This window comes from Seriola lalandi, unplaced genomic scaffold, assembly GCF_002814215.2.
Source record: "Seriola lalandi dorsalis isolate HSWRI2012SDOR001 ecotype SW California unplaced genomic scaffold, Sedor1 jcf7180002054981, whole genome shotgun sequence".
Lineage (NCBI taxonomy): Eukaryota > Metazoa > Chordata > Actinopteri > Carangiformes > Carangidae > Seriola > Seriola lalandi.
Genome location: NW_019525661.1, coordinates 2121216 through 2147580, shown reverse-complemented (window position 1 = coordinate 2147580; position 26365 = coordinate 2121216). Strand labels below are relative to the sequence as shown.

Sequence of the window (26365 nt, the reverse complement as noted above, 5' to 3'; positions counted from 1 at the left end):
CAGTTTTTTGGGAATAACTTTGGGAAAAATTGGAATTTTAACACCAAAAGTCATAGCACCCCTTGCGGGATCACGACGCACGTTTTGATGTATATATTACCAGGGTTTTCTCAAAGCTGCAGGACGAGTTACGCGCCGAAATTTGGCGGAAGAATAATAAACCCCGAGGCACTCCTCTCAGCTATTCTAGCTGTAGAGGAGTGCCTCGGAGCTGAGCACCCGTGGCACTAATGATATATGACCATTCCTATAATAAAATCTGGATCTGGCACTATTACCAATTTATTTCAACAATATTAAGAGAACTTGTACACCTCTCAAACTCAAGCTTCATCCGAAGTCATGAAGCGGTTTCTGGACACATTTGATCCGCCCACACTAGATCGGAGGGATTGGAGCTTCTTGGATTCAGAAATCACATGTGAGGAAATAAAGCAAAAAATTAATTCCTTGAAAAATGACAAGAACCCCTGACCAGACAGGATTTGCAATTAGTTCTATAAAAAGTTAAATAAATTAATATACCCAGCCCTGCAGAGGATGTACAAAAAGGCATTTATGATCCCAACTACTTTGAATGAGGCCACTATAACACTTATTCCTAAGAAAGGGAGGGGCTTGAAACAGGCAGGCTCATATAGGCCACTGTCATTACTAAACACAGATCAGAAAATCTTGGCCAAGTCCTGAGCAAGAAGACTCAGCCTCCACATAGCTATATTGATACACCCAGATTAAACTGGGTTTATCTCGGACAGAAGTTCATTTCATAACTTCAGACACCTTTTCAATATTATGTATTCTCCAAGACACCCTTAGGAAGATTTGTTTATCCTGAATTTGGACACAGAAAAAGCCTTTGATTGTGTATAGTGGTCATATTCAACTGTACGTGGTATTAGATAAATTTGATTATGGGGATGGATTTATATTCTGGGCCAAGTTGCTATACAGCAGTCCTAATGCTAGAATTCTCACCAACTGGAGCCATTCAACCTACACAGGGGCACTAGGCAAGGGTGTCCCTTACTGTTTGCACTTGCATTGAAGCCCGTTGCAGAAGCAATTTGGTCACACATGGAAATGCAGAGTTATAATACAGAATATTCATCAAACAAAATTTAATTATGTGCAGATTATATTTTTCTTGACGTAACAAGCCCACAGACCTCCATCCCTACACTACTGGAGACAACTGAGTTATATAGCTTTTTTTCGGTATACAAGATAAACTGGAATAAAAGTGAACTAATGCTACACATCACAGTGACCGAGAAGTCCTCAAGCAGATTCACTTCAAAGTGAAAACAGAGAAATTTACATATTTAGGGGTTGAGGTTAAAAAAAAGTATAACTCTCTACTTGAAGCTAATTTCATATCGATATTGGACTAAATTCAAAGACTAAATTTGAGTTTTGGAGAACATTTCCAGTTTCCTTAATAGGTAAATTGAATGCTCAAGATGATTTACCTCCCTCAATTATCTCTTTCAATATCTGCCTATATACCTTACTCGGTCATTTAAAAAAAAAAAAAAGGATTTTCTGATTCTTTTATTTATAAGACGCACAAAATTTGGAACGGTCACCTGTGCAAACATAAGACACGGGGGGCTGGTGCTACCAGATTTCATGTGCTATTATATGGCGGCCAATATTCATTGTATGTCCTACTGGCTGAATGAGACGATTTTGCTCACCAGCTGGCTGGAAATGGAGTGAGAGGACTGCCTACCATATTCAATTGGTGCTATTGTAATGTCTCCCAGGCGACTTAATAAAGCATGCTGTAGTTACAACACCGTTATTCAAAGAACTATCCAGATTTGGACACAAATAGCAAAGCAATTTAAACTCAGAGCTATATCCTTCATGACACCAATAGCAGCAAACCCATCTGTTACACCCTTGATTATGGATGGATCCTTCGACCATTTGAGAGAACTGGGGCTATATAGCTTTGGAGATCTAAAACATACAAGGTAGATTTGTGCTATTTCAGCAGTTTCTTGAGTAGTATGGGCTACCAAAAACTGATTCTTACCTTAGGTGAGATACTTTGTGAAGACTTATATTCACAATTTCGAGACTGCGGCACTTGATAAATTAGACTGGATCGTCTGAAGGACTGTATAGTGGAAGGACATGCAATTTAATTTATATATGATATATTGCATGAATTTGGACAAGCAAAAATGGACGGTATAAACAAGGGCTCCGTGAAAGAACTGGGGACAGAAATAGCAGATGACATCTGGAGCAAGGGGTTGAGCTTTGTTAATGCAAAGCTATCTGTGCAAGGCACTATCTGATTCAGTTTAAAGATCTACACAGACTGCATATATGTGACAAATGTGGGCAAGCAGAGGCCTATACAATTCATAGCTATGTTGTATGCCCTAAACTACACAAGGCTACAAAAACATTTCTGCTGCACTGAAGGGTCCCTTCAGTTTGCCTATTTGGGTTCAATGAAGTTGATGCAGTGCCCTCTTGGTGCTCATTCTGTGTTGTGTTTAACCAGCGTAACATATTTGTGAGGTCTTGCGAACAAGCCATGACTGAGGGGAAAGATGGACTGGAACACATTTTCTGTTGTCCCCGGGATGACAGGAAACCCTTAGTCTTGAGATGCATTTGTTAGTAGAGCATTACCTCACCCCCAAACAAAGACCATATTAATGAGAAACACCACTAAAGATACATTATTCATAGAGTACGATATAGACAATATTGTGTGGCATAGAAATCTTTGATTTGATGTTTTATTCATAGTGTTGTGCTATAAGAAGATGGGGAGTAGTGTGTGGAATAAGAAATTATGACTTAGTACCACAGCTTCCATAAAGTCAAGATTCAGGTTCATTTATTCATTCATTAATTTAGGTCAGAGGTTGTTGTGAATTAATAAGTTTTAGTTCAGTCTTTCTCAGATTTCTCCTGGAGTGTAGCTAGATGCTTCTGTCAAGCTCAGCAGGAGGTGCAGGGCTGGAAAGCCAGGTTTCATCTACAATGAATAACTGCTTTTTGAAATGGTTCAAATCCACAGCCATGATAGTGGCTCTGACAAGCTGTACTTCAGCAAACTGGCATATGAAGATGTCTACAGTGACACTTTGTGATGGATAATCTCTTAAAGCAGTTATTTGCAAGTTATACTATGGCGACTCACTATAGCCTTAAATCTATTCTGAAGAGTGCTGCTCAGAGGGTGCGCTCTTGTCTTGTAAATGCATCAATAGCCGGAGCAAGCAACATTTACCACCGCTCAGTCCCAGCAATAAACGGCATTTGGGAGGAAACAAAAAAGACAAATAGCTCTTTTAACAGGATAAAAACCCAAAGTAATGTATAGAAATAAAAGGCAGATAATCGTTAAGTTTAAGCAATTATTGTTTGTTTTTTTAAACCACATAATCTCAATGCTCATCATTGTAATGACTGTCGGCTATTGGAAATTGACGTTGATATCATCCACTGGCCCAAGCCTAGTACTAGATCCAGAGCACACTGGAGAGATTACATATCTCATCTGGCCTGAGAATACCTCGGGGTCCCCAAGGTGGAAATGGAAAGCGTTGCTGGGGAGAGGGACATCTGGGCTAAATTGCTTAACCTGCTTTCACTGCGACCCTACTCCAGATAATGGAGTAAAATATCAAGCCAACGGAACCAGCCCAACAGCTTAGGCTAAGCATATACAATGTAAATATAAGGCTGGGTCAAGCTGCCGAATATCTGCTCTTTGCTTGGGTGAGAGCTGGAGTTAAAAGCGACTTAGAGGTATGTTAGGTCAATTTAAAAACACTTTAAGTCAAGGCTCGTGAATGGTGTTGTCATGGGGCCCAAGAGATTTATGACGGCACAGTCTGACACCCACTGCAGGGTGGTCAAAATATCAATTAACATGAATGCTAGGTGTCTATAGGAATGCTCACCAAACTTTATTTAACTGTGTATTGATAACTGTCAAATGTGTGTCTGCGTGTGTGAGCAAGGGCCTAAGAATTTTTCCTCTCTCTCCCTCCCTTTTGTTTTGTCCATGCTCCTCTTCATGACCTTTGTATTTGACCTCTGACCTTTGTCTTAATGATTCTTCCATCAGTTTCGTCTGCCACAGCCCCCTCACGCTCTCTACAAGGTGACGTCACCAAACCAATCCTCACAGCACTGGAGGAGGGACACACACATGACTGACACACACCGTCTGCCTTGGGTGAATGCACAAACACACACATGCACATACATGCATGCACACACGTACAGTTCGTTGGCTTATAGAATTAATAGCTCATTTGAAATGCTCTACATGGAACAGTCCCACACATGACAAAATAACAGCAGTAACAGGATGGATAGTGATTTCACTCATACCTATTATCCATCAAGTGCTTGTGTTTAACTGCCATTTGCCAATATGGAACTCACCTGCAACGGACCAATTTAGGTGGGACCTGGGCATGTATTGTTCAAATTAGGTGAACGGTAAAAGTTAAAAATCAATCACTATTACTCAGACTCACAAACCATTTATCAAATTATTCTGAATTAAAGATACTCCAGAGGTACAGCACAGATTTTGAGTTGTGGTCCAGGGAGCGATTCCAGACAGCATGGTTACATTTACATTTACTCATGTGGCAGACGCTTTTATCAAAAGCGACTTGTGAGCAACATCACTAAAGCTTCAATGCAGTAGGAGACCTTGGTGTAGGAAGTACTAAATCAGTTCAATAAGGCAAAGTGCAAAGATATCAGATAAAGAGGTGCACGAAAGAGCATAGTAAGAGCTAGTTAGGCATGGTAGGGAGTTAGAGGTGTTAGGAGAGAAGGTGCTCTCTGAGGAACCAAGACTCTTGACTTAGCCATATTTCTAACATGCAATGAAACGTCCCCATCAACAGTCCAGGTATTTGAGGTGTTCTCTCTCAAGCGTACCTGATGCAACTAATGACGCCCTTGATTGGTTGTGCCTTAGACCACACCTGACTTGCAAATGTGTGCTCTTATGAGGAATTCTATTCAGGGGGTTGAATATTTTTGAGACTCCAGTAGTCATTGAAAGTAGGATTTAGTGTTGAATTTGGATAAAATCCTTGTAATATTAGTTTTATTTAACTATTTAAACTGTTCTCCTGTAATTTGTTTATTGCACACACCTGAAAAATTAGAAATTTTGCGAATAAACCTAAAATGCAATGGGGGTTGAATAATTGATTGAAACTCTACATAAAATGCTGCCTATATAATTTGACTTGACCCAATCATTTCTGCTGCATTACTTGCTTGTTACTATTGCTTGTTGATAAAAGTATTCATATCAGTGCATATCGGAGAATATATGCGCTGATACCAATATATCTGTGATAGGCCAGTATCAGCCGACTGATAAATCCGTCAGGCTCTAGAACAGGTTATTGTACTGACATGAATCGATGCCCAAAGAGAGAGGGAGAGAGAAATGAGTAATTTATGTAGAAGTTGTAGAAATGATAGAGAGAGTAGATGAGGAAGGGAGAGAGAGAGAGAGAGAGAGAGAGGCAGACAGAAATAGACAGGCATCGTAATTTATGCAGAGCTCTGTGCTTCAACAGGACCATGAAACAGACTGTTGGAGGGGGTTTGAAGGGACGTGAAAAACATAGTGTAGTGATTATGATGTTGGGTACACGAGACTGTACTGACTGAAATCACGTAGGAGGAAAGAAGGGTCAAACACCAAGAATGAACTTTTTGTGACCACATGACCTGATGGATAAAATACACCTTTCTGTCCAAAGAAGAAGAAAGTTGTGTTGTGGCTTTCTGGGCTTACTATGGCAATAATTTTGATGAACACAGTTAGCTGTTTGAGGCTCATGCTAATGCTAAACTAGAATGCATTATGTTTGACATTATGGATGAACTTGGCGTAACAGTATATGTGCATCCAAAGACATATTTCTAATCTGAGCAGGTGTTTCCAGCAGCTATACCAATGTTGGCTACAATGAATAATGCCTAATACCTGTTAAATTAAGAGTGAAAAGGCAGATAATTTGAGTGTTTATTTGATTATATTTTGCCTTTATGTATATTTGGGAGATGAAAAGTAAATGGAGGGAGGATGAAATGAGTTTTATCATTTTCTGTACCTCTTATCGCACATTTATGTTTTTTCTCTTTCCCACATTGTATTTTAAAGTGGTGAAACTATTAACTGAATTTGTGGTGTACCACAATGGCTGTTCATTACATAGTGAGCGTATACATCATATAACTCAACTCATAGCTCATCACTCAGCTCGCAAGTCATGCAACTCATAACACTAAACTGTATGTGGGTTTGAGATAAATCAGGAAAGAGTGAGAGAGAATGAAAGAGTGAGGGAGATGAAAGAGAAATTGAGGGGTAGAGGAAGAAGGCTGGTGCGAAATGAAGAGCAAAAGAGTGCGGCTAGCCAAGCAGAAAAGGCTGTCAGTCTCTATAAAAGATCTCCTCTGTCAGATTAGTATGAGAGGGCTTCTCTCTCACTTTTTGTCCCTTGTGTCTAGGACTTTTCTCTTGCATGATTCACTCCCTCCATTTGCCACTGCATATCTTTCTCTCATTTGTCTTTGCTTTCAGAGTAATTCATTATCAGATAAGGGACTGCTCCTGGTTTTCTTTTTGCATGTCAAATTAGCAATGATGTATTTCTATACACAAAGAGCTGTGTGTATTCTCTGAAGCAAATGGGAGTTGTACATATATTACTGTGTTGCTCCCCTGCTTAATGAGTGAGTGCTTGTTAACAATGCTTTCCTTAGGGCAGGGAACATCATTAGTGATAATTAGTCTGTGATAGGAGCTCAGGCTAAGAATGACAACATGACACAACACAGAGCTGTAGTTCAGAGTGGATTCAACATTCTGAGGTGATGGTGGTGATGGTCAGTTTTATCTCTGATAGGAATATTTCATGACACTTTGAGTCCCCTATGTAGTTCTTTTTAAATTTCTCCAAGTTTTCATGCTGCTCATCCAGCCTAGCTCTAAGTGTTGTATACCACAATACGTAAACTTCACCAAACTTGACTCTCATATGTGTGATACACTATGTGTCCCATACTGTGTCAGTAAAGAGTCAATAAGGAAAACAACAATGTTGTGAGTAGTTATACATACATATGGTTTTGTATGTGTCTTTAATTGTGTCTTTCTGTTTCTCTTTAGACGTACTCAGTGGGTGGTTTGGGTGATGAGGACTTCAACATCCCACCTATTACTCCCCCCAACCTGCCAGACCACATGCTGCCCCCCCATCTCCATCAGGATTCCCCCTCTGGACCGTACCCACCTCTGGACGCTCCTCCTAGCTCAGCTCCACACCACCTCTACCAGCTGCAGGGCATGGATCTGCCTAGCGTGCGTGGTAGCCAAGATGGAGCTGCTATATTGAACCAAGATGGTGGCACGTTCAGCCCAGATGGTGGCCCAATGACCAGTACACTATCTGTGGTGAGTAGTCATAAATAAATCACACATATTAATGGTAATGGTAAGTGGTGACATGTAAATTGAAGCAAGATGGTATGTGATTTAAAAGATGGATTTATACACATGACAATAGCAAACATGACCTTTAGTTTGCTAAACCACTACATTAGTGAGGGCAGGGTTGTAAAGATTTACACCCCCTTCACACTCTCATAGATGTTTTTGGTAATATAAGTGGATGAGACGACGAGTGGAGTAAGATATTTCATCACTAAAAATCTTTCACAGTTGAAATCACTGACACTGAGTAGAACTTCAGCTGAACCAACTGCTGCTCCCCATCAGTGAGGAAACTACATACTTTATAAAGCCAACTTGAATTGACCATAGTACTCAAAAGGTTTATTTTAGGATGGACTAATATTTTTTGTCTCACTAAAACATACTTTTGAAAATGTAGGACCTTGGTGAGTCTTAAGATTTGAACTGACAGCCAGCAGTTATATTTTAACTATACTCTTTAATGTTTTATTCAGTTTCACTTTGTGAAATGGGATATTGCCTGGGGCAGTGTTATTTGAAAGCCAATCATGGCGTATGGTCGATGTGACATTTGCCTTATATTTTCATTTCACAGAAAAGTGAAACTCTTGCTTTGAGTTGTGACATTTAGATGTGGCAGACTGTGTCATATAAAGAATGTAATGTAAAGAAATAGGAGCTAGACCAGAGACTTGCAGATACTTCAACTGTCATAGAAACTTGCTATTCAGTGGGGTGAGGTGTGTGTCAGTATCTGTAAAAAAGGTTTCTCCCATTTTATTAAGAATAGAACTTTTCCCCCTCCCACTCGGACTTAGTCTCTGGCAGTCCTACCTGCTCAGTTGAAAACCTCATGATAACCTCTTAGCCCTGTTTGTAGTTGAAGTTTAGTTGAGTTTATTATGATGCTATTAAATGTCATAATACAGACTGTTGTTTAATAATTTTGAATTAAATTGTGATTTTCTTCCTTTGATTGTGACTAACCTGTCTATGAAGTATGTAACAGTGGAGAGATAAGGGTCACCTCAGTGGCTCACCTGGTAGAGTGCATACCACGTGGGCTTAGTCCTAACTGCAGTAACCATGGTTTCAAGACCAACCCACGTCCCTTTGCTGCATGTCATCCCTGACTTTCCTGTCTCTTTCTCTCACTCTACTATTGGCATAAAGGCAAAAGATGGCCAAAAAATAAATTAAAAAACAAACAGTGGAGATGATGATTAGAAGGTCTTATTTTCCATCTTTGTCTGTATCCGCCTTTCCTCTCTCTCTCTCCTTCTCTCTAGCTTACTTTTTTATTCTCATACTAACATACATTTACTGCTAGTCCATGAATTATGATTGCCTAGCAACCATCCTGGCTCAGCCTTAACAGGGTGAGTGAGGGGCTATGAAGTGTGTGTGTGTGTGTGTGTGTGTGTGTGTGTGTGTGTGTGTGTGTGTGTGTGTGTGTGTGTGTATAATTCTTAAAGGAGGCAACTACTCAGGTGCAGATGATATTCGTTGGTCTGATTGAAGGCTGATGGACTCAAATTATCAACAATCCCTTTAATATCTTGTTTAATTAGCCCATTGTTGGCAATATTGCAGATTAATGAACATAGTTTCTTTATGAATATATTGGATTTACAAGACTTTTGTGTCAATGTGAAGGACCTTGATATTAAATGTTTCATATAATATATCAGCCAAAAACAGAGATTACCACCTCAGTTTTTTAATTACATTTCCAGAAAATGTACTTAAGGTGTTGTGTACTGTGACATGAAATTTCATCCAATATGACACAGACTATCCATATTGCAAACATGTACATTAAAGCAGTGTACACAGAGTGATTTCTCATTTTAAAATTTCTGTCAGATTAGTCAATCACAATAGGACTACTCAACTTTATAATAACAGTCAACTTGCCAATACTGGCATGCTTTTACTGTCATTTAGATGAAAGATTTGTGATTTGGTTAGCATATTGTATGTTCTTTTGCAACAACAAACATAAATAAATAAAATTGCGAGCTCTGATAGCTAAAAGCAAGAACAGATTGGGATTTTTTTGCTGTACTTTTCAAATTGAAATCCTGTCAGTTACCACATGTATGTGGAGCTTGATGTGATTGATTAAGCTGACGGCAATACTCCTTCCCCTCTCGTGACATGAGTCAGTCATTACTCAGCCATCCGGGGTTCCCCCTCTATTACTCTCTTAGGCCATCTACACAAATGTTTTTCTGACCTACAGAAGGAAAATCCGATTGATATTTTTTCCATTGTTAATGTGTTTAGTTCCGAAAGTATGTTTCAATTGCTATAACATTATGTGTGTGACCTTGTGATCTCTTTTTCCTGTAAACTGACGTTACCACCCAAACCACTAAGATTAGAGCTGAAATACCTCCTTGCCTTGAATTTTCCTTTTGATTTTAATTAATAACATTTTTAGTAAATTTTTTTGTTATTCAAAGTTTCAATCTGTCATTCTGAGCCAGGCAGTTTAATTCTATAATAAAGAGTTATGATAATAATGTAACATACAGTATAATGTAATCATATGACATTCAATTCAGTCCGCACAAACATATTTCCAAAACTTTTTTTCAGTAAAAAGTTTTGATTAGTTCATTTAAATCCATGTATTTTTTTATTTAATAGCTCAGCAATGTTGTCAGGTTGTAAAACAACTCTTTTTAAATGGTTTTATGTATGTGAAATGAGCGAGTAAAAGCTTTCTAGAGGATTATGACAGTTCATATTTTGACTGTTTACTGTTATGACATTTATTGAGGTCCCAACCGAACAAATGCCAAACCACAGCTACTATTTTTCAGCATGTCGACCAGGATGAACTTCAATCTAAAACCTCTTCCCATGTTAGAGAAATGTCACTCTGTGTTCCATCTAGATACCACAGCAGCATTGAGAGTCTGCTGCCAGTAACTGAGTTCAGGTAATGTGTTCCAGGAGGGGCAGAGTGTACCAGACCACATCCGTTATTATTCAATGTGTACTAAAACGAAACTCTAAATACACGCTTTCAACCCAGTCCTGTCTTCATATTAGCACTGATAGGTGTCAAAGTTCCCATGCTGCGAGTGTTAGCAATGATAACTTTTGTTTTCCTGAGAAATAGACAGACTAACAAAGATGACTAGCTCATTATGAGATTGCTCACATTTTGGCAATGCCAATCGACTGAACTACACTACACAGTGCGTGACAGACAGGGCTTCTGAATAATGAGGAGCACACACCGAGATTTGCCATGGAATAACATTTTCCCATTTGTCCAGAACGCCTTAAAACTGCTTCTTGCTTCTTGGCATTGAAGCTGCAGTTTTTATTAAGATGTCTTAAAGTGACATTTAAATGTCAGTATTAAGGAAAAAATATGTAAGATGCACTTGATTTGAATGTACATAGATAGACTCAGGCATGTTGATGTATTATATGAGCTCTATTTAAGATTCCCTCTGTTGTGGGACATTTGTTTTGAAAGAAAACAATACACATAAAACGTTATGCATTCATTAGGGTTTTCCCTTGGTTGCTGGAGGGCTTATAGACACTGTGGTGATGTGGAGCTGTGTGATTGTCCCATCCTCAACTATAAGGTGACCCCAACTTTTTTTAAACTAATTTCCAGAAAAAAAAAATTATACTTATATTTGGGCCAATACATCATCTTTTCTCTCCAGAGTAGTAGAGAACTTTCTACATTATTTTTTCAATTCAATTAGATTAGATGTTACAGAGAAATGTGCCGTGCATAAGTCTTATAATGTTTGGTAAAACTCTGTTCATGACACTGTAAAGCTGTGGACCAACTGTCTGGTCACTTTATATCTTGAAGCAAACAGACCTGGGAATAAACCAGTGCTTCTAGTATGATTCTACATGTGTACACCAAAACATTTTCTCCAGATAAAGTTCTTTAGCGGCTTCTCTGGAATGTAGCAAATAAAGTATAAAATCTCTTGTGATGTATTTACATGAGTTGGAATTGACAGTTTAAATGACATCTGATTCTGTCTTATCCCTGACCTGTATTGCCTGTTGCCATGGCTACTATCAGATTTCATTATTAGTGAATCCTGGACTGCTGCACACTGTACAAATCCTATCATGCAAAGGCAGACTCTGTTTCAAAGTCCAAGTAGGTCTGTTACATGAACAAAATTATGTAGCTCAGATATTGTTTCAGTGCACCGTCTGTTCGGTCCAGCATGGAGGCTAAGATACCACCCTGATTTGAAAGCAAACTATGGCCCGACTCAATTACATTTTAAAGCATGAATTGACTTGTCACCTTATAAGGTTATGCTGCATAAACTTGTTAGCATAAACATGTTATTTTTAATTAGTAGTCATGTTCATGTTTCGTCACCTGATGAATTGAAGTCATATAAACTCTGTTTTTATGGTTATTTTGCCCTCCAGTAATTCCCATGGAAAATTCCTGGCTCTTTAGCTGCTTAATGCTCCACTATGTTCTGATTAAGTTATAGTAGTGAACATGTTAGCAAACAGTTACCTGTTGACACGGCACATCATTCAAGCATTAATTTAGAGTCATGTTTCAACATCTCCTCTTCTTGTAGCTCTCCTCAGATGCTCTTTCACTGCTGAAGTTAAAGAGTCAGCTATTTTCTAATTTTGTCTGTCTGCTGTTTTTGCTGGACAAATAACATATACAGTGCTTTATCTGAGCTGTTTTGCCAGCTGATCACCAGTCAGGTGATAATTCAGGTAGCTAGGCAGATGTTTTGAAACATTTTGGCTAACAGGGTACAAATATACTAAAAGAGATGTAACATTTCCAGATGCAGAAATACAAAACAGTACTTGATTTTCACTATATATTACTTAATGATGTGGTTAGTCGTAAAAGACCAGGACTACCTTCAATTTAAGCAATAGTTTCATTTTTTTTAAGTCTTATAGTTTGAAGACTGCCTTATTGCCTTCGTTACAAAATAATTGTGTTTTTAATATGCATTTAAAAGTATCCACTGGTTTAGGAACTCAAAACCAAACAGGTAAGTATGGCACACAAAAGTAAAATAATTAATGCTGCAAATATAGCAGAACAATACTTATACAGTATATGCACCTGACAAATGCTATGTGCTGCATAACATTATTAAAACGATGCATAGAGACCAATATGTAGAAAACAACACACACTGATGTTTTCATTGGCCTACAGTTATTCTACAATATTGACAGAATCAGTCTGAAGGATCAAGGTAAATATTGTACAAGCAAGGGGTTTACATGCAATTTCTGTGTCATTTAAACTTAGTGAAGGACTTGATAATCAGAAGTAATGGCAAAAACAACAATATAGCTGCGCTTAGCTGCAATTATCGGGGTCCTAGCAGCTTGAAAGCATTTGAATACCATATGTATGAATTTCTATTGAATTTTTGATGAAGCAGGACTGAAGCAGGACTTAGGCCATCTGTGGTTTCGAACCCCTGACCTTGGTATCCCTAGAGAATGTGACTTACTGGTTGTGTCACTGGTTAACCATGTGTTGCACACGCCTTAACACAAGTTGAGTAAATTATATCACATGTGCAAAACAGGAGTATTTTTGCTTGTTTCACTTTAAAACACTTAAAATGGTCAAAATGTTGGTGTGACAGTCAAAACAAAAAATTTAACACATAATGTTACTGGTTCCAGGAGAATCATCAAATATTTTGGTGACTTTGAATCCAACACTGAGCAAAAAGAAAATATTGCGCATTAAGTAAATATTATAGCAAGATAATTAATATCACTGAGGACTCACTGTTTGTCCGATCCATTTGAAACACTTGATATCTACTATCTAGAGAATGTCTTTATCAATTTTGGTGACATTTGAATGAAGACTAGTGGAGATATACATGTTAATTGATTTTATATATTTTAAGAAAATATAGAGTAAACGACTTCTGAATTGACCATAGGTTACAGTGACGCAAACTTTCATCACCATTCAGTGGATGTGCTGAAAAAAATCTCAGCTCTGTTGGACATACAAGTCCAACAGATCCCTATTGTGATTATTTGAAGTTTGTAAGGTGGAATTATTAGAAATGTATATTTCTTGTAATTAGTCACGGCTACTTTAATCAATCATTACAACAAATTAACGAATTTCATATGAATCTATGCAGCAAAATCAAAGATACAATTTTTGTGTTTGTAGTGCCCCCTAGAGGCAGAATATCCCAGGAGTCTATAACAATGGTAGGACTTTGGAAGGTGTGTGGTTCCAATAGCAGTAGCCAATTTTGTTTTATGAGCGTTGGTGTAAAATTGATTTTAATGACGATTTCAAAATGGATTGACGAACTGAAATTCTTTCAATAAAATTTCATCAGCATTGTCTGTTGATGATGTAGACTGAGTTTCATGAGAATCAGATAAACAGCCTCGGACTGGTTTGTTTTGGGTTTACATTTGATTATGTGAAAATGGATGAAAAATTTTACATTTTTAGAGCTGAATATCATTCGGGTAAAGATGCAGAAGATTCCAGAGATCAAATTTGCAAAATAACTTTGACTGTAGCCCAAGCCGTTTTCGAGAACATTTCACATATGGATATTGCAATGTATACTTCATTATTATAGCGCCACCTATCGGACAATTACTTTTATTTATTGTGCCTGAGTAGTGGGCGAAATTTGCATTCAATATGTCAATTTTAAGGAGTTTTTCTCCAGTAGTTTTTAAGCTTAGAAAAATAAGACAGAATAATAATGAGAACGAAAACAATAGGGATCCAGCAGCATTCAATGCTTGGACCCTTAATAATAATAACGACAACAAAAACAATAGGGTTCCCAGCAGCATTCACTGCTGAGAAGCTAAATTTGAGTGAGGCAGGGTCGTCAGAATCAGGGGAGAATCTTGCTGTGATACAAATCATCAAGAAGAACGACATATGTTCAGCGCCGAGTCTCATCTCCTAGTGGGAAGCTTTAGAGTGTACCAAGAAGAGGCCCAGAAGACTTTCTGTTTTATTTTACATCATTGTCTCTTTGGAGGAGAAATTATAGGAGATTAAAGCTTTTATTTAAAATTGTTCTCAGTTTCTTTTATAACTTTACATCTCATCTTTTATGAATGTGATCTCAAAACATTAGAAAAAATGTCTGTGCAGGTTGTTTTATGATAATCTACAAGAATTAATGGCAACAAACAGAAAGAATAGAAAGAAATGTGTTATACTGATATAATTCGCAGACAGACAGGTATATTGTGTAGATGTTGGTTGAACACCATCAAGTCATCAAAGTCATTCATTGTCATCACATCTTGTCTTTGCACAGATGCAGCAGATGGTTAACTCGGATTCTCGGTTTACCAGCAGCCAACAGCCAATTGAAGCAGCTCTGGGACCCAGGAGCCAATCAGGCATGATTCAACAAAGTCAGTTGTCCACCATCAAGCAATCTCAGCTGGGGCTGAGTGGGAACTCCATTACCCATAATTCTCCTTCACCCCCTGAAAGTAAATCCGCCACACCATCTCCCTCCAGTTCAGCACATGAGGATGAGAATGATGATGGACTCAGGGTAAAACACACACACACACAAACACACACACACACACACACACACACACACACACACACACACACACACTATCTCCTGTTTCTATGAGTTACTGAGTCATATATTGCTAAGCTGTAACAGCCATTTGTGGTCTTCTCTGTTGTGTATGTATGTGTGTGTGTGTGTGTGTGTGTGTGTGTGTGTGTGTGTGTCTAGACAGTGAAGAGTTGTTATGTTAATGCTATGTGTCATAATACACCCATTCTCCCTGCATATCAACTAGATGGAAATCACTGTTTGGTGTCTCACACTGAAACAAGCACTCTGCACCAAACTGACTGATCATATTCTGGGGAAATGAAACCACTATTGTGCTGCTGAATGATACACAGTTTAGTAGGAATACCGATCTAAAACTAATGCAGTCCAATACAACAGTCCTACAATAACTCTACTTGTCATGAAGGTTTCAATGTTGAGTTTTTGTTGAAACTGGTAAGAATGTGTAGATTCAACTGTGAGATAATTTTGGAGGATGTAGTCTGTGGTGATGTTGAACTGCACCGTATTATATTGAAAGGGTATTCCTATTATTTTTTCAATTCCATCTAAATTAATGAGGGTAGGCTTAACAACAGACACACATCTTTGCACAATGCAGCATAGTTCAACAGCAGCACAAATTGCAGCCTAGAAAATCACAATACTTTTAGAGGACATTAGTTTTAGCTAGGTGTTCCCAATAAACTGACAACTGAGTATATTTACCAGCTCTATCATCTCATTGACTATGTATAGAACAGTGCGTTGTAGATGGGCAACATTTTAAGCCAGTATACAAGTAATACTAGCATCAGTAGGAAAGAAAATTAAGATTGGTTTTACCTTTACAACACATCCCTAAACAAACAGTGGCTGTTTTTGCAAAGTTACACATCATGTAGTATTCGCTAAGTTATACTAGCCAATAGCCTTTAGTATTCATAAGAAAATGATACATGTACATATATTAGGCAAGGCTGGTTTATTTGTATAGCTCCTTTAAAACCTTGGTTAATCTAAAGGGTCAGCACCAGGCAAAGAAATGCATAAGACCAACATTTAAGAACACAATGAAGGGGGAAAAAAATGTATGTCGTGATTATGAAAAGAAATGAAATACAAAAAGACAAATAAAATAGAAGGGAAATACAGTTTCAGTGCAGTAATAAGTTTCCGCAAATTTAATAAAGGAAAAAATTAATCAATCAAGCTGTGACTCATTTAAAAGCCCACAAACCATATTTCATCACATTTAATCAGTCGTTTCAATTTAATCATCATCTTCTTCCTGTAAGTGATGTGTTCCTACAGGAACATACAATTTTCTGCTAAAGTTAGAACAGTTTTGGTTATTTAACATGAGATTCATGCACTTTTGTTCTTCTCTGTGTTCTTGTCACTGGCTGGTTAATTATGTCACATACTTTTCAATCAAATCCAAGGGCAGTTGTGGGGCTGTTGCGTATTAGAGGATACCCACCCCCAGCCTGCTGTGCCCCGACAGGTCAGGGTCACCTTGGCCTTTTGTTGTCACTGACATCAGCGGTGCAATCTAACAAGGTCTAGTTGCCCACATTGAAACTCCATGTTGCTGTTGGGGGGCAACTGGATAACATTCCTTTTTAAAGTCTAGTAGCAGAGCTGTCGCGCTGCATGTGTTACATAGCTGTTAAAACATGAGTGGGTGGTAGTTGGCAACAGGGATACACAGTATATTCAAGATATATTATTCCTGTGACTAAAAGATGAAAGTAAAGGTGAAAGTCACGAGAATGTGCGCGGGATGCATTTCAGCAGCACATTTCATTGCCCATTTGACAAAACAAATGTTTTTAAATTATTTGGTTTTAATCAATATAAATGTTGGTAATGCTTTCTTTTACAGGTCCTAATCATATCGTGAAAGTTTCCTGTTAAGAAAAACAAAGTATTACCAGATGTGTGTACTGCCTCTGATGTGCTACTTTTGCTGTGGTGTCCTAGAGTCAGTGTTCGTGTATGGTGTGGATAATTTTTAACCACTCTCTGAAAGGCTTCAGTTCTGCTGACTGGTGGGGAATTTCCCCATGGTTCATCTCTGACTTGTACAATAGCTTGACATCAAACAAGAACAATGAGGTCACATGGTGGTGATGAGAGAGTCATCAAAGACACAAACAGACCTGTTAAAATGCCAGGTCGAAGACAAAAGAAGACAAAAGAAAGTACTCCTAAAATAATCGTCCAGTCTTTATGCTTCCAGCTGGGGGCGTTGTGTTTTCAAGTCTCTTTCATTCTTGTGACTGCAATATCTCAGTAACACTTTGATGGAGTTTCTTCAAACTTACAACAACAAGCGTTCACTTGGATTTAAGGAGTTTAAAGGTCAAATTTCAAGTCCACTATCATCGCACAAGACACATTTTTGGCTTTGTGAACACGATATCTCAGTAACGCATTGAGGGTATTTCTTCAAATTTAGCTATTGTCCTACATTCCTTTCAACCACCTTCTTCTCTTTGTAGCATGGTGGTGGAGCAGAGAAGCGGCCGGCAGCAGTAGATATCTCCAAGAAACCGAAAACACCAAAGAAGAAGAAGCGAAAGGACCCCAATGAGCCGGTGAAACCAGTGTCTGCCTATGCCTTGTTTTTCAGAGACACCCAAGCCAACATCAAGGCCCAGAACCCCAACGCCACTTTTGGGGAGGTGTCAAAGATTGTGGCGTCCATGTGGGATGGCTTGGGAGAGGAACAGAAACAGGTAGATTCGTCTATACCTTTCTGCTAGCTTATCACCGTTGTTGATCATATTAGCTTAAAAAAATATAATTATGGCTTCTTTATACTAATTAAAGTTGAAAAATAAATAGTTATGAAATTAAATCCATAATTAATATCATAGTAATCAAACTGACAGGTTGATTGTAACTGCAGCTGATAATTTAGCAGAGAAGTGATGTGATGTAAATGTGTGCATAATGTGTATATAAATGCGATTTTCTTGCACATCTTTACAGTAATTATGCAGCTGTATCAACATTAATGTGGTGATAACTTAGATTTTCAAATGTGATACATAAAAACATAAAAAGAGTGTTTGTTAAATAAATAAAAAAATTCAAAAGTTAGATTTTTTATCCACACTAGGATGGCAGTATCAGTCAGACCAATACTTTGATTCAGACTAAAGTATCTTGACAACTATACTGGATGCAGTTCCACAAAATGTTTGGAGAGACATTCATGTCCAGAGGATACATTTTAACGACCTTTGGGATCCTTTGAGTTGAGTCAAGTTTTTGCATGATGGTTGTACCTGATATACTGAAGATTTTTTCACTATAATAAAAACTGTAATTAATAGGCAAGTAATACTTCGATAATTATAGTTTTTTACAGTTTCGTAATGCTCATTAAATAAATTTGTACAAGTTATTTTTTCAAACTCAGGGTTTTGTAGAGAAGTAAAATGTTTGTTTTTCAGGTATACAAGAAGAAGACAGAGACAGCTAAAAAGGAGTATTTGAAACAACTGGCTGCCTACAGAGCCAGCCTAGTCTCACAGGTACAACACACACACACTGATAAATAGGGATCCAAGCCTGAGGGGGCTTGGGACCACACATGCAAGGCAGCATGGTCCCTAGTTCCAGCAGAGCTGAGAACCCTATTGTTTCTATTTGGATTTTCATTATTATTAGGGGTCCAAACTGAGGGGGCAGGGGCCCAGGCATGCAAGGCAGCATGGTTCCCATTTCCCAATAGCTAGCGGTCAAAACAGGACGTCTTTCATATCTTTGTCAAAATAATGTAACTTTAGTCACCAGTTCCAGATATCACTGTGAGGGTAGCTACGAAATTTGGTGCTAATCCCCAATAAGGGGGCACCACAAAGGTGAAAAGTTTTTATCTCGTAATTGTATGGATTTGTACGTAATTTGGTGTGTATGATTAATCATCATTCCTGAGTCCATGCCTAAGTTTTGGTAATGATTAATTAAAGTGAGGGTGGCCTATCACAGAAAATCAAAATTCACCATGTTTCACCGTTCAAATTTCAAAAATTCGTAATAAATCACCCATAGGTTCCACAGAGCTGAACTTTGTTCTGGTTATTCACTGAATTCTGAGAAATTTTTGCCTAACTGCAACCTATGGTCAATTATCAATCCGTCACTCCATATTTATCACAATATTCAACTGAATTAACATGAAAACGACAAAAGACTTTGTTTTAAATGCTGTGATGTTTGGCCTCTAACTCCCATATAATATGACACACATTCAGAAACCTTACATTATCTTGTTCACTGAAAGTAGCTGAATCTAATGATATAGTCCACGCCCATTTTCTCCTATCATATTGTTTCACAAAATCGTGAAATATGTCAAACCTACTTCCTCAAACTCCTCCTAGGCATTGAGTCCGATCTGCACAAAACTCTGCAGATAGAATCTAGACAAGATTTTGATCAAAGGTTCTATAAAGATTTGCATTGCTCTAAAATCCTAACTCTAATCCGTTCATACCTGTTTGAAGGTCTAGTTCAACTTACTGCTATTAAACTGTTTAGGAGTAAACGGGTCACTCTGCAAATTGATTTTCTGTTCTGCTTTTCCTTGTTCTCCAGAGTTACAGTGATCCATCTGAAATGAAGCTGCCCCACTCCTCCTCCTCGTCATCCTCTTCTTCCTCTCCCTCAATGTTTACACCCAAACCCTCAGTCTACCCTGGTCACCCAGGCCATCACCCTTCCTCCAGCTCACTTGCCCACCCACTCCCTCTTGCTCCCCCTCAGCACCCGGGCATGTACATGTTGTACCCTCACCCATCCCATCCTTCCCATGCCTCGAGCCCTGGTCTTGGCCCCCACCTGTCTCCTCCTCACACCCAGATCCATCCCCAGCTCCAGGGTCTGTCCTCCAGAGGGACCATGCCACGGCCCAACATCCCCCACCAGGGAGCTCTATCCCTCAGCAGTGTGGTGGGGACATCCACCCCTCCTCTCCAGGTCACCTCTCCCCTCCATAGCCAGGGAGGACTGCACAGTCCACACCATCAGCACCAGCAGCTCAGTGGACACTCACTGGGAATGGCACACTCCCCTGCCATTACACAGGTGAGTCACTGTGTGACTCTGTTTTTTACTTGTTTGTCAATCAATAGTGTAAGTTGAACTTGTGTTAGTCAAGCTCTCCCTATTCAGCAAACAAAAAGAATTATGACATATTTTAGAGCATTTTGAGTTTCTGCCATGATATTTTAGTTGACTATCTTCAGGTAAAGCGAGAACAAAAGCCATCAATTGGTCAGGGGTAAGCCAAACTATTTTTACCTCACAGGGTCTTCATCAGGGCAAATATAAGGAAAAAGTGTTTGGTGACCTTTATGAGCACCTTTAGGTCGCTTGGATTGACTACTTGGAATTTGAACTACCTTACATTTATCATGCGCTCATGGTTTGCATTTGGTGGCTTCTTGATTGAGAATTCACGTCATGGCATTTAGAGCAAAGGCCTAATTGGCTGATATGGTGATTGCATCACAACTGGGGAAGAAAATTTTTACTTTGTCTTAATTTAATACTACATGGAATGTATACCGTGCACAATGTTCTGATCTTTATTCTATACTGCTTTTGCAATTGGTAATGAATACACTAAAAAAAACAAGTACTGATACATTGCACCTTCAGATGTCAGACAAACTGTAAAAAAAAGATTTGTATATGTTTTCAGTTTTTCGGTACTGTCTTTTGCAATTAAGTATTTTAATTTTTTACAGTTAGCATTAGCATTTCCATCTCCTTGTACAATTCATTGTGGGATAGATACTTAAATATTACCTTTTTTTCCCATATACCGATCAGCCATAACATTATGACCAAGTGAATAACATTGATTATCTCGTTACAATGGCACCTGTCAGCCGGTGGGATATATTAGGCAGCAAGTGAACATTTAGTCCTCAAATTTGATGTGTTGGAAGCAGCAAAATGGGCAAGTATAAGGATCTGAGCGACTTTGACAAGGGTCAAATTGTGATGGCTAGAGGTCTGGGTCCAAGCAGCTCCAAAACTGCAGGTCTTGTTGGGTACTCCCGGTCTGCAGTGGTTAGTACCTATCAAAAGTGGTCTACGGAAGGACAACAGGTGAACCGGCAAAAGGGTCATGGGCGCCCAAGGCTCAAAGCGTTTTCTCTAAAGTTACATATATTAACTACTCCAATGTTGTACCGCCCCTGTTATTGAATGCACTCTGGATTTAAAATGTGCTGTACACACCTCAAAAGACCTGATTTGGGACAGGTCGAGTCATGTGTCCAAAGATGGCTGTGCAGTGATTTGTTTGACACAGTACAACAGGATTGATGTATTTTTCATTGCTGGCTTTCAGTGACAATGCTCTCGTCTCAACAACAGTTCACCTGGGATTAAGCATGCAACAAGGGGGCGGGGTTATGCAAATCTTTATTTTGAAGACTATTGGTTATCCATTCAATGTAGAAACTGGATTGGATTCTTAGTGGTTTGCAAAGCATCTTCTTGTCAGGGATTTAGGGGGATGGCAGTAGTAAGCGACTTGATATTTTCACAGCTCTTACTTTATACCTCAGAGTTTATAAAAAAACTAGTCTAACTCACTGAATGTAGGCTGTGGGTGTAAACTTGCCAATGGGCACCTATTTCAGGCAGCATTCTCCTCCCTTTCTGCTTCCCCTTTGCTACGGGAAACAACACAACCTCCAAGTTGCAACCTACACATTGAAAATGGCAGGTTTTGAAGAAGATTTGGATTTTGCAATCACACAGTTGACATGCATCTTTGCGATGAATTAGCCATTTTAAAGATAGTGCTTGCTTGACCAAATGCAAATGTTCCACCAAGACAAATCCCCCACAACACTATTTTGCAGGGTCACCGTCGCTGCATCCTGGTTTCAGCACTGCCCACCATTTTTCCCCCAATAGCAGAATGACAATAGATGCAGCCAGACCATGCTCCAGCACTAACACAACATTGTCAACTCTCTAGACTCATAAAAAACACAGTCTTAACCCATTTTCACAATGTGTGACAGAAGAAGAGGTGGATGGACAGGCTGAAGAGGTAAAACACACACACGCAAACAGTGGAGATGAGATGGAGGCTGGACACACATCCGCATTTCCTTGTGGACCTGAGTACTTAATAAGATAGAACTGTATTGAATTAAGTTAAATAAAGTTTACGTTGTTGGAAATAAATCCAGCCTACCCTAATTATTAATCATGGTTATTAAGCGTGGTTGATGATGGAATAGTTGACTTAGAAATGGATGATACAGATATGTTGAAATACTGTAGAAGTAAAAAAAAATGTTTGTAATAGTCAAGTTTTGGAAACATCCTATGTAAAATCTATTTTTAATGGCAGACATCAATTTTTGATTGGATATTAGTCAGACTTTTGGTGTATTTTGTCAACTTCTGTCTGACATTATCACATTAGAGACAGATAGACAGAGACAGTCAGCCCCTTTGCCCCTTCACTGTCCTCTTGTCAGTTAGTCTGTTGACAGTTAATCAACAGAGGAGGAAGAGGAAGACAAGTGAAAGGATTATGAACATGAACTTGTGGTCAGTCCAGTGTGAGATAGTGTGATGGTGCGAGTGTTTCCTCTAAATTGTTAAAGAAATGGGGGGATGGACTTCCACTGGGTCTCTCTTCCCATTTTATCTCCCTTTTTATAGTGGACTTTTAAATCTCACACTCCCATAATCCCCTTTCTCTCTCCTCCATTTTCCATATTCCTAGCAAAAAAGTGAAAGAGACAACCCAAAAAAGTGAAGGAAAAAAGAGAGAGGACACAGTGACAGAGGTCCGAACTTTTTCTTATAGTGAAGAGTGAGAAATAGTGGGGGAAGGGAGAGAGAGGAGAGAGAGGGAGAGAGACAAAAGAGGCAGATGGGGTCTTTGTCAAGAGAGAGAGAGAGAAGAATTTGCTAAACAATGGATGAATAGGTGAGGGGGGTGGGGGTGGGGGTGGGGGGGACCAACCACCTGCTGTCCTCTTTCAGTCACAACACTCAGATTAACTCACCCCACCTCTCTCTCTTTCTCACTCACTCTCTCCTCACTCTATCGCTCTCCCTTTCTGTCTCGTCTCTCTCTCTCTCTCTCTGTCAGTCTTTCTACCTCTCTGCCCCCCCGACACAAACACAGACTCACACTCTGGCACTTTTATTCACTACACTCACTCCTTTTTCCCTTCTTCCATCTCTTAAGGTTTGAGATGCTCACCTACTTTTCCCTCTCCTCCTCCTGTTCCACTGCTTCCTCCTCTTATCTTACCTTTTCATCTTCACTTCTGCACAGCTTTCCTACTCCCTCCTGGCAATTACTCTGTAATTACCGCTGGTGAACCTGCAACTGCTCTGTTTCCTTTCCACTTGAGCTGGATACATGACTTCATCCATATTCCGTAAATCAGAAACCATTTTGCTAAAGAAGTGCTTCGCAAAAACCATCAGCTGCCTATAGACTAATCCACTTTGTAGGATGAGGAATATTAACCACCATTACTGTAAAAACATCTTACAATTAAGCCCATGCAATAACACTGTGATGTGTGTTTCTCACTTCTTACTTTCAAAATCTCACACATTTTGGCATAGTGTCATGATTAATATGCCAAATTAGCTGTCCTTGTTCAACAGTTATTGTTTGCAAAGGATATACAGATTATCCAATTCAATTCAAATCAATTCAATTCAATTTGTTTCAATTCAAATGGCTTTATTGGCATGAACAAAAACATGTTGCCAAAGCAGTTTACAAAATCTTGAAATACATTAATTATCATCAATGTGTCATATACTGATCAGTCCATTGTTTGATTTTCATATAATTCATACAATAATTCAATACAATATAAAACAATTGTATACAGTATAATAAACATCATACAGATGTGTAGTGTGGATGTTGTTGTGATTCCCTCAGGCTGTGGCAGGCAGAGGAGCTGCCTTTGTCATTTGAAAAAATCACCAAACATAAATTAAACACAAAAACTGTGCTGTGATTTCAGATATATTTACTTATCAAATGATCACAGAAAGTTAGAGGTAGCAGAATATCTTTCTTATTTACCAGGCTCTGTCGGACGTTCATGATTGTAGAGCTGACCCTGCTGTTGTGGTCCAACCAAATATGTCTTTGTGTTTAGATTTGACTCAATAATGAATCTAAGCTCCAATCCTTCAACCATTACTTACTGTTGATATGGTAATTTGGTTATAGTTATTAAGTTAATTATTAATCAGAGGTCCAGATAAATAGTAATAATTTGGGACTCAACCGATATGGGCTATTTTGTCAATGTTTTTAGGCTGATGCCCCTGAGGACTTTAATACATTATAAAGTTATTAATTAACATTCATATTTTTTAATATTTTCTTAATTTATGATAGCCAATAAATTGATAGACAGTCGTAGGTCCAACATTATGGTGTCCCACTCGTGAAGCAGAGCTCAGACCCAAAGACATTAAAACTTCCACAGCGAAGAAAGAGAGCTAGAAAGTACACTGCCTGGCTCCTCTCTCACGTCTGCACAGCTGGTCAGTCAGCGCATGAAGTGAGTGTAATTGTCTGATCATCTGACACGTATCAGACATCGACAAGGTGTGGGGAGAGGGGGTATCTGACACTATCTGACTATCTGACATGCAGTTCAGCAGGGCAATAAATCCCACTTAACTGTTGAGAGTGTGGAAGTAAATCAGTGAGCTAAACTACAAAAAGTAACTTCAGGTTATTTTACAACACCATCAGGCACCTGTCCCCTGGAGATGTGTGACTCACAGTCTGAGAACCTTAGATCTAAATCAAAACTTTGTCTGGTTTTAAGAGACATCAAGGCTTTTTTGCCAGCAACCAAATTCACACTTTTCTTGGATGTGTTGTCATCAGATGCTCTCAACTTCAACTTTCAGTTGAGTCAGAAAGTAAAATCCACCAACTTTCATGAAATGAATTTCACTTTGCTTCCAGCACCACCAATACTGCAAGAACACTTAAATGCATCTTGCTATGCCACTGAAGTAGCGTTGCTCCTCTGGTATCACACATCACTGTGTATCAGCAGCTGGAATATTGTTTGTTTGGATTTTCACAGCTCATGTCAGGAGAGTACACATCTGTATATGACCAGCCACCCTTTCTTCTTATTTCTTCTTTTTTCAGTGTGTTGACACAGTCTGCATATAAACTGTTTACATAAATAGATGTGTTTTAATTCCAGGGCTACCTCCCCTCCATCCAGTCTGACTACCAGCCAATAGGAGGAGGTATGCTTAATGGTGGAGCAGTGATGTCATCATCAGTGGACTACCATCAGATGGGGCGACACACACCAAATAACAACCCCTCTCTGGACTGGAGCACTGATTACCATGGCAACGGGTAGGTATTAGTCTTTGATTATTAAATTTTTTTTTTCTAATTAAATTTTTAATTAAAGCTGCAAGCAGCTTTGAGCAGGCCCTCGCACTCCTGCGGACACCGGGGATTCTGGTGGGAGGCCGGTCACGGTTGCCCTGCATTGTCACAACCACACAACACCGTGCTCATGAGCAAGATTTCCTACATGGACTGTATGGCGGAGGAGAAGGCGTATTGCACGAAAGATGCACCAAACACGCATTATCTTGCAGACAAGACCATGAAAATCTCATGAGAAAATCTAAGAGTTATGTCCTAGTCTTTTCATTAGGTGGCGATGTGACTGTAGTGTAATGTTAGTATGCATATGTCTTCAGTGTGACACTGTCATCAAACGTGAAATTTGGGGAATATTGGACAAATTATCATAGAGTTATAACCGCTTCCTATATTTCCATTAGGTGGCGCTATCAGTATTACTAAATTTGAGCATGTAGATGTGTTCAGGGTGGGAGTCTTATCATACCTATAAAGTTTCGGCCTGTTTTGACAATGCATAATGGAGTTTTTGAACATGGGGAAGGCTTCAAAAAGGCGATTTCTCTTCCGGTCGGAATAATAATAATCAATACAGTTTCAATAGGGTCCTCGCACCCTTCGGTGTGCTCAGGCCCTAAAAACATAATGTAATGTTACAGGACTTGTCTATAAATGAGAAAAGAAAAAGGCACAGCACATACATAATAAGGGAAACAATGTTGAACAAACAAAGTTGAATGATGAATTGTGATGTGTACACAGATCAGATTCGTACAATGTTCCCAAATCAGGAGTTTTTCCTGATTTAAGCCAAAATGTATT

The 26365-nt window shown here is 38.9% G+C and overlaps 1 protein-coding gene across 1 annotated transcript in view; it reads left to right on the top strand.

The window, feature by feature from the left end:
* tox (thymocyte selection-associated high mobility group box) overlaps positions 1 to 26365 on the top strand; it is a 60957-nt gene that overhangs the window by 27412 nt on the left and 7180 nt on the right. The window contains exons 3-9 of the mRNA XM_023398265.2: positions 4106 to 4216; positions 7196 to 7480; positions 14833 to 15078; positions 17604 to 17840; positions 18564 to 18644; positions 19711 to 20199; positions 25365 to 25525. Of these exons, the coding sequence (XP_023254033.1) occupies positions 4106 to 4216; positions 7196 to 7480; positions 14833 to 15078; positions 17604 to 17840; positions 18564 to 18644; positions 19711 to 20199; positions 25365 to 25525 (1610 nt within the window). The remainder of the gene's footprint in view (positions 1 to 4105; positions 4217 to 7195; positions 7481 to 14832; positions 15079 to 17603; positions 17841 to 18563; positions 18645 to 19710; positions 20200 to 25364; positions 25526 to 26365) is intronic.